General features: G+C 46.5%; 1 protein-coding gene across 9 annotated transcripts in view; it reads right to left on the bottom strand.

Moving 5' to 3' along the window:
- ABI1 (abl interactor 1) overlaps window positions 1-8,009 on the bottom strand; it is a 140,498-nt gene extending 132,489 nt beyond the window's left edge. For 7 of the 9 annotated variants that reach the window (XM_015414305.1, XM_015414304.1, XM_015414308.1 and 4 more), the window contains exon 1: window positions 7,779-7,978. In XM_015414305.1, the coding sequence (XP_015269791.1) occupies window positions 7,779-7,895 (117 nt within the window). In that variant the 5' untranslated portion in view covers window positions 7,896-7,978. Of the gene's footprint in view, window positions 1-7,778 lie in introns of all 9 variants that reach the window. The other 2 variants (XM_015414310.1, XM_015414311.1) reach the window with 1 other exon arrangement.
- Between the last annotated feature and the right edge of the window lie 306 nt (window positions 8,010-8,315).

Raw genomic sequence — 8,315 nt, 5'->3', positions numbered from 1 at the left:
AGCACCAGATTGTGGGTTCTCTGCCAATACGAGAAAACACATACATACTAGTAGCAGAGGTTCTCTGTTTATACCTGCCCAGTTGTAAATTAATTACCTCACTTTTCATCTAGATAGGTCTCTATTTTCCCAGCAGTGAAACCAGCAAAACAAGATTTGGACATTTAAGCTAGATTTGCAGTAGTTTAGTTCTACAATCTTTTCTCAATTAGTCAAATCCTAAAATCCCCACAGGATTTGCATTAACTTCTTTTATTTATATTCAGTTCCCCAGTGCTTTCCACACAGTCAGCAGCTGACACACATCTTTAATTTTCTCAGCACAGTACATTCTTCTAACATCACCCGGCTCCTCACTGTCCCTTCTACCAGCATTTCCATTCTTATTCTTCCCTTCTCATTCCTCTCAGATAAGTGCTGATTACCTAGAAGGCTTATCTGACCCAGAGGGCTATAGGTATACTACTATCTGGGAAAATGTTTGGATGCTGCTTGCGTCACTACACAGGGTAGCCAGAAGCTACTTTCCAGTACAATACAATATTGGCAGCTACAGCTTCAACAACTGGGGCAGAGGGACAGAAACATGATGATTCAACTCCATTTTCCCCCCTAAGATTTGTACAAACCTTTGCATTTTATAGCGATTTCTGAATGTGAATTGGCAAGCTGATTTTAGAAAGGGGGGGGGGAAGCAGCCACAGATGTCTGAGCAAAGAATGTAAAGATTTGAAACAGACCCTTTAGAATTAGGTGCCTCCAAAGGATCATCCTCTGCTATGATTAAAGAGACAGAGACCAAACCCATGCTAAGCAATACACAGGGATGATAGTCAACTTTTTACATTAGGACTACCTTGCCTCCCCCCCCCATTTAGCATATAATAATTTATGAGTCCTCTAAGTTTTAGACTGTTGAATTTTTTGTGCATATTCTCATGGGGATAAGGGAACGTTTCATATAGTAAAGGTAAAGGTTCCCTTGCTCGAAAGCCAGTAGAATCTGACTCTATGGTTGCGGTGCTCATCTCTGTTTCAAAGCTGAAGAGCCAGCGCTGTCTGAAGACGTTTCCGGGGTCATGTGGCCGGCATGACTAAACACCAAGGTGCACGGAACGCTGTTACCTTCCCACCGAAGTGGAACCTATTTATCTACTTGCAATTTCTTGCTTTCGAACTGCTAAGTTGGCAGGAGCTGGAACTAGAGACGGGAGCTCACGCCGTCATGCGGCAACTCGGGTCTCGAACTGCTGAACTACCGACCTTCCACAGCCTGCAGTTCAGCGTCTTAACCACTTGAGCCACCGCAGCTCCTTTCATATAGTACACAGAAGCAAAACCAAGTACACACTCAATCAAGAGCTGCAGTCAGTCACAGCTTCCTAATTGAGTCTACACGTTCATTCCACTTCTATCCCAGCCTTCAGCAGCACAATGGTAACATCCATTCTTTTATTTTATATTTATTTAGATATTTATTACCTTGCTTTTCTCCCCAATGGGGACCCAAAGCAACTTACAACTTTTCTCTTCCATTTTATCCTCACAACCACCCCTCTGCCAGGTAGGTTAGGCTGACAGTGGGAGAATCGCCCAAGGTCACTCGGCAAGCTTCAGTGGCAAAGCTGGGATTCCAACCTGGGTCTCGCAGAACTGACACTCCAACTGATACACTGTGCAATACACCAGTTTGGTGTAGCGGTTAAGTGCGCGGACTCTAATCTGGGAGCACCAGGTTTGATTCCCCACTCCTCCACTTGCACCTGCTGGATGACCTTGGGCAAGCCACAGTTCTGGCACAGCTGTTCTTGAAAAAGAACCTTTTCTGTCAGAGCTCTTTCAGCCCCACCTACCTCACAGGGTGTCTGTTGTGGGGAGGGGAAGGGAAAGGAGTTTGTAAACCGCTCTGAGACTCCTTTGGGTAGTGAAGGGTAGGGCATGAGTCCAATCTCTTCTTCTCTTCTTCCCTTCTTGCCCTCAATTTTACTCTCACAATAACTTTGATAATATGGATCTGGTCCAATGTTCCCTCTAAGCTATAGAGTCTTGTGATCAAAAGTTTTGTGAGCTACTGGCATTAAAGTTGTGAGCAAGCGATTTGGCTACTGCATAAATTTGTTTGCTCTGGGGCCATACTTCCTGAGCTAAGACAAAAATGTGTGAGCCGGGGGCTAAAAAACTATGAGCTAGCTCACGCTAACTCAGCTTAGAGGGAACACTGGTCTGGTCCAAAGGCCAGCCTGTGAGCTTCATGACCAAGCATCCGAACTTGGGTCTCCCCAGTCTACATTAAGCACTAAATTTTACACCACTGTCTCTTTTTAGGTCTGCAACATACTTTTTAGGTCTGCAATGTGCTGTGTGAAGTAGCCCCAAGTGCGGACCACTTTACAGCAGCAAAGCATTTTATGCAATGCATTTATTTTACTGTAATGCTGCATGTCCTTTTATAGTACGGCACCTTGAGCTATTTTCCAGAAGGACCCATGAGAAAGCTGGGGCCCAACAGCCCTCTGAGGTCTACGGGTACCTGTGGTGAGTTGAAACAGAGGCAGACGGCCGTTGCAGGGACTTCATTCCTGGGCTCCAGCCCATGAGCGCATATACAGAGAGCCCTACATTCTCTTGTGTGTGTCTGAATCATTAATCCTGGGGCAGCAGCACGGACACTGACCCCCTGAGCAAATCAATCCTCCAGAAAAGTAATCTCCGTACTAGACCAACTGCAGAACAGATGGGCTTTGTGCAACGGCTGATGTACAGTAAAAATCAAATCAGTATTATCAACTTGTTTATCGCTTTATAGTGAATTGGGCTAAACCCACATCAAGCTGCAAAATTAGGTATTAGCCTAAAAAAGGGCACTCCACTCCTCGTGCCCCCGCCCTTATTGAAGTCGGCACTGATTGACAGGTGAAAAAAATGGCATCCCACTCCTCCTTGTGTAGCTGCCCTTATTTAAGTTGCCCTGATTGACAGCCACTTTTGCGTTAAAGAACAGAAGAGTGCTGGGAGAAATTCAAGCCAAAGTCATGACAGTGAACAAGGCAAAGACAAGACACATCAGGGTAAAAGCACATGTACTTAAACCTATTTGAAAACAGCACACAATAACACAACCAGTCTGCCGCAATTATGCTCAAGTACAGAGGGGGGAGAAAGAGGAGGGAACACACCAACAGGTCAAAACATGTGCTGCGGTTACCACACCACTGTATTTGTCATATTTCCCATGAGTAACACCAAAAGCAACCTCGCCTTTTTCAAGCATTTCTATCAGCAGCTTCCTTTGGGTGGAGCAAGTAAGCTCTGAAGGAAGGGGGGGGGGAAAGGAGCCTTAACTCTTTCTCATGACAGACAGAAAGGACTTCAAATGTTAGGCAATGGGAGTACCAAGGGTTAAAACTTTTTTTCTCTCCCCAAATCCCACAATAGTTTAAACAGGAAAAAGAAAAAAGGCAACCTTCCTTGCAAAGGAATATTCAAACTACATTTTAAATTTAGCAGACCTCTTCTATGTTTGCAAACTGCCGGGGAAACTGTTTGCAGGCTGCTTACTCACAGGAACGGGGCTTACTCAAAGGAAAGCCTTCTTAGCATTGTACTGTAACTGCTATAACATTAACACATGTGGGGGAGGGGGGTAATCTGCAACAACAGTTAGCAATAGGTCTGCCCTATCACACTAGAAATTATTACTCCCAAATTAGATCCCTGTTACACTGAAGGGGGGGAGACATGCAGTAAATTCCAAACCATCCTGAGAAGAATTCACACTCAGTTACTTGCCTGGGGAACTTCTGCAATACTAAGAAAGTACTTTCCGTTCCCTTGGATGGATACTATTCTTGACATCGATTCTCTGTCTGTGTTGCAGCAAGTAGACGAGGGTGGGTTTCCCTTGGGTGTGGGAGTTTTCTTACAACTGCTCTTACCATTAGAAACTACGCAGGCTCTCCCTCTCACCCTTTTTACTCATTAGATGAGTTTAGGTGTTAATATTCTGCTCTTCTGGGTGACCAGGAAAGCAACGTAATAAAAGGTGGGGGGGGGACCAAGTAAGGACAAAACGGTGCAAACAGATTTGTTAGGGGAAAAACACATGAAGAGTTCCAAGACATTTTGAGCTCAATTTTTTTTCCCCAGGGATGAGAGTAATGTTTAGTTTCAGAAGCCTTCCAAAAACAGTAACAAAACATTTAAGAAGATATTATGCAGCAGAGCCAGTGTAGTGCAGCAGTCAGAATGGCAGACTAGGCTCTGGGAGACCCAAATTCAAATCTCTGCTCTGCCAGGGGAGCTTGCTGAGTGACCTTGGGCCAGTAATACAATTAGCCTAACCTACCTCACAGCATTTTTACAATGATAAAACAGAGGACAATGTAAGCTGCTTTGGCTCCCCAGCAGTGAGAAGGTGGAATACAGATTAAGTCAATGAGACATTATCACCCTGCCACCGAGTCATACGTATATGTCACAGCGCTGTTTAAGCTGCGTGAGTTTTTAAGAGTCACAGGCAAGGGACCTATTGGAAAGGAAATTTACAACTGGTCCTATCCCAGGGGCTTAACAGCAAATACGGAAGTAGTGGAAAGTGCCATCAAGCCACATCCAATTTATGGCAACCTCGTAGATTTTTCAAGGCAGGAGATGTTTGGAGGTGGTTAGCCATTGCCTGCCTCTGCGTAGCAATCCTGGACTTCCGTGGTGGTCTTCCAGCCAAATACTAACCAGGGCCGATCCTGCTTGCCTTCCAAGATCTGACTAGATTGACCTAGTCTGGTCCATCCAGCTCAGGGCAACAGAAATTACACCTCAAAGAAATGTTCCCATTTCTAACACTACCACTTAGCACAGGGGGGGTGCCAAACATAAGGCCCAGGGGCTGGAACCGGCCCCCAGGGCTCTTAAGCAGCCCATGAACAACCAGTGCAAGGGGGGGGGCAGGAGACTGCTCGGGGAGAGTGGATGGAGCCAATCCGATCATGGCTTCAGCATAGCAGAACAACTTCATCTGCAGAAGTCAAGCAGCGTGGGAGCGTCTGCCCAGTGCTGCACTGTTGGCTCTCCAGTCCGGCAATATGGGTTTTCCTTTGCACCCCCCTCCCAGCCCATGAGGCCTTGCAGAAAGGATACACCAACTCGGGGTATACCAGTTGCTGTCCTTTATACAGTTTGTATCTCCAGTACCTAACATTACCTGTTGTATCTCCAGTACCTAACATGGCCTGGCCCGACAAAGTGACATTTATGTCAGATCCTGCCCTCGTAGCAAATTAATTTGACACCTCTGTCTTAGCACTTACACAGTACTTTCCTTAAGTGCTTCACAGTTACCCAGCACCACCACTGGTGAGACTAGTATTATTCCCATACTACAGATGCGATCTGAGGGTGAACAACAGGGGATACCCTGGAACTTCGATATGAATATGAGATCTGGACAGGTTCCTCATACTCAAAAGGCAAAGACAACTCCCCTAACACAGTTCCCCTTTGGATGTTACCAACAAGAGAGCCACCAGTTGATAGGTCTTTTCTCCCAGGTGGAAAGTTTGGCCATGCTTGTGGGCCAACATCCAAAGCCCATTCACAGCCATCGCAGTCCTTCACCTTGCAGTACATCACAAAGCCCTTAGTTTCCCAGAGTCTGATGGAAAACCCACATACAGCCCTTTATTTAAAAACCATGTCCACTCAATGAATGAACACAATCTGTCTGCTCTTAACTCCTAACAGGACAACGTATTTAATTTTGTTTCCCTTGGGGGTGGGGGGAATACTCTGAAGCTTTTGGCTACTTTAGAGGCAAACTCAATGTGCTTGTATCAGACAGTAGGGGTGAACAGGTCATTCTGAACAGGAAAAAGAGCATTCAGGAATGGGCCATCTCCTGATTAAAAAGAGAACAGCCACAGGGAAATATCAGAGCTCAGCTGAGGAGACAATGCATGGGAAGACAGAATGTGAAGAATTAAGCTGTACTCTTTATCCATATGGCCACCTGTGGTTAAATATGAATTCCCGTCCCCCTTTTATTTACAAGGATCTGCTGCCATCACATTTAGTTTGTCCCTGATCCATGGCCAGGGACCAAGTTACAAAGCTACAGATAATGGAGAAATATGTCAAGTCACAACAGTATGGAGCAGTGAGTTGGCCATGTTTTTCCCAGAATGCCGTGCACAGCAGGAGGTATACAGGAGATAATTAGTAGAGAACCCTGCATGCAGGAACTTAAAAGATAGTTAAAGCAGAAGACAAGGCCAATGTACAAAAATTACTTGGGAACAAGGTGTGTTAAAGTACAGATCTGCATCTAGGCAAACATATATAGCATTCAACAGGTTTCATGCTGCTTTTATCTAGGTAAAATGTATTGTTATAAAAATTATTTTGAAAGCAAGGGTTAAAAAGTGGCTTTGTAGCAACCACATTAAGAAGTAGGGCTGTCGTGAGACTGGAAAAAAAGCACCAGGAATAATTTTTTTAAGATTTCTTTCCTCACTAATTATAATATTCACATGCTAGATTCTCTACCCTACAGGTCCAACCTACTGCCATAGAATGTTTTAATTATGAAAGAAGTAGGTTCATCCACTGGGGAGGGGTATCCATGCACATGAAAATGTCACACTTTCCTTTTATTGACTATATACCTGTGGTTCAAGTCTCCCAAATGCTAATCATTTCAGCAATCTAGTATCACTACAGCATCATGCCAGGAGCGCAATTCATTTAGTCTCGGCAAAAATTACATGCCAAATATTAAATAAACAATGTCCACGGGGAATTCACTCACATTATTAAATTACATGAAGTGATCTGGAGTGTGCATGCGCATGTATGAAGGTTTTCCCCCTGCCCTCCCTTTTCCCTCTCAAATCTACATTTTGAGATTGCTTCACATTGCTACCTTACCACGCTAAGCAGTTCTTCACAATCCACTTCAGAACCCTTTCACAACAGCTATGTTAACATGCGAGCCTCCCACTCCCTTCCCTTTCTAACCCCCCCCCCCCCCGAAAGCATGCCAGACCGATATAATGCCCTCTATTTCCAACTGGGTCTTTCATATAGTGCTTTTTTAAAAAGAAAACACACGCGCGTGCAACTTATGACTATATTTTAGGTTTGTCAGATACCAAAAGAGGATCTAATGGGAAGGCACACACAAACACACAGCGGCAGAAGCAGAGAGTCAGATGCACCCCGAAGAAGAGAAAACATTCAAAGCCTTTCTGAAAGCCATGTACCATTTCCTCAAGCACCACCACTACGGACTCCCACCCACCCACCTACCTCGCTTCTGTACATACAACAAAACACAGGGAGGTCTGTACAGTGTGCCTCGTCGTAAATAACCATAAAGACACACCCTCCGGTCTCAACTGACCACAGTATTACCCCTCCCGTTCCCCGCCACCCTTCACGAAACAGAAGCAGAGGTGGAACTGACTGGAGGAGGTGGGGGAGACAAGAGGAGGAAACCTCGTTTGGTTCAAAAGTTTAAAAGGAAAAAGGGGACACGGTGGAGGTGGGGGGCCCCCGAGAAGGAAGAGCCCGATGCCCCAGATCCGAGGCTTGCCGGCGATACAATGTACCAGAGGCTGCTCGGTCGGTGCCTCTCGCAACAGTCAGTGCCCATTTCCTGTAAGAGCCAGAGAGGCTCTCGCTTCTCCTTTCTCCATTAAGGCGAGGAAGGCAGGCAGGCAGGCGAGGGAGCCACCGGCCCCCTCCAGGAGGCGCCGAACCCGCCAGCCAGGCTGCGCTCTTACCTGGATGTAGTTGTTCTCGCAGTAGTCGGCGACCCTGGTGAGGTTCTGGTAGCTCTCGAGCAAAGCCCGCTTGCCAGAAGGGATTTCCTCCTCTAGTAACATCTGCAGCTCTGCCATTTTCCACCCCTCCTCATCGCTTCCTCTTGCATTAAAGAGACAGCGGGAGCGCCACAAGCTTCCCCAACCCGCCTGGTATTGTGGGATTCCTCCGCCTCGCCTCGCTTTCGCGAGAGAGACTTGGCTGCTTTCTCCACCCACCCGCCCGGATCGGCCTCCCTCCCTCCCCCCGCCTCCTCCCGGGCTGTGGGAAAACGCCGCCGCTAAGCTTGCCGGGAGTTGTAGTTGTAACTTTCCCTGCCCCGCATACCCGCCAGTCCCTGCGCTTGGAGTGGGAGCGCGCGGCTCCGGCTCTGCCTGGTGGATCTACGTGGGCAAATGCGGGAAATGCTGAAGGGAGAAAGACGGATTCTTTGCAGTATTCGTTTTTGGCCTAGGTGGGTCCAGTTACGTTGCCCTTAAATCTGGCAAAATAGAAGC

The sequence above is a fragment of the Gekko japonicus genome, unplaced genomic scaffold, assembly GCF_001447785.1.
Source record: "Gekko japonicus isolate JY-2015 unplaced genomic scaffold, Gekko_japonicus_V1.1 scaffold80, whole genome shotgun sequence".
NCBI classification, from domain to species: Eukaryota; Metazoa; Chordata; class Lepidosauria; order Squamata; family Gekkonidae; genus Gekko; species Gekko japonicus.
Note: the sequence above shows the minus strand (reverse complement) of the source record. Positions and strands in the feature narration are given on the sequence as shown.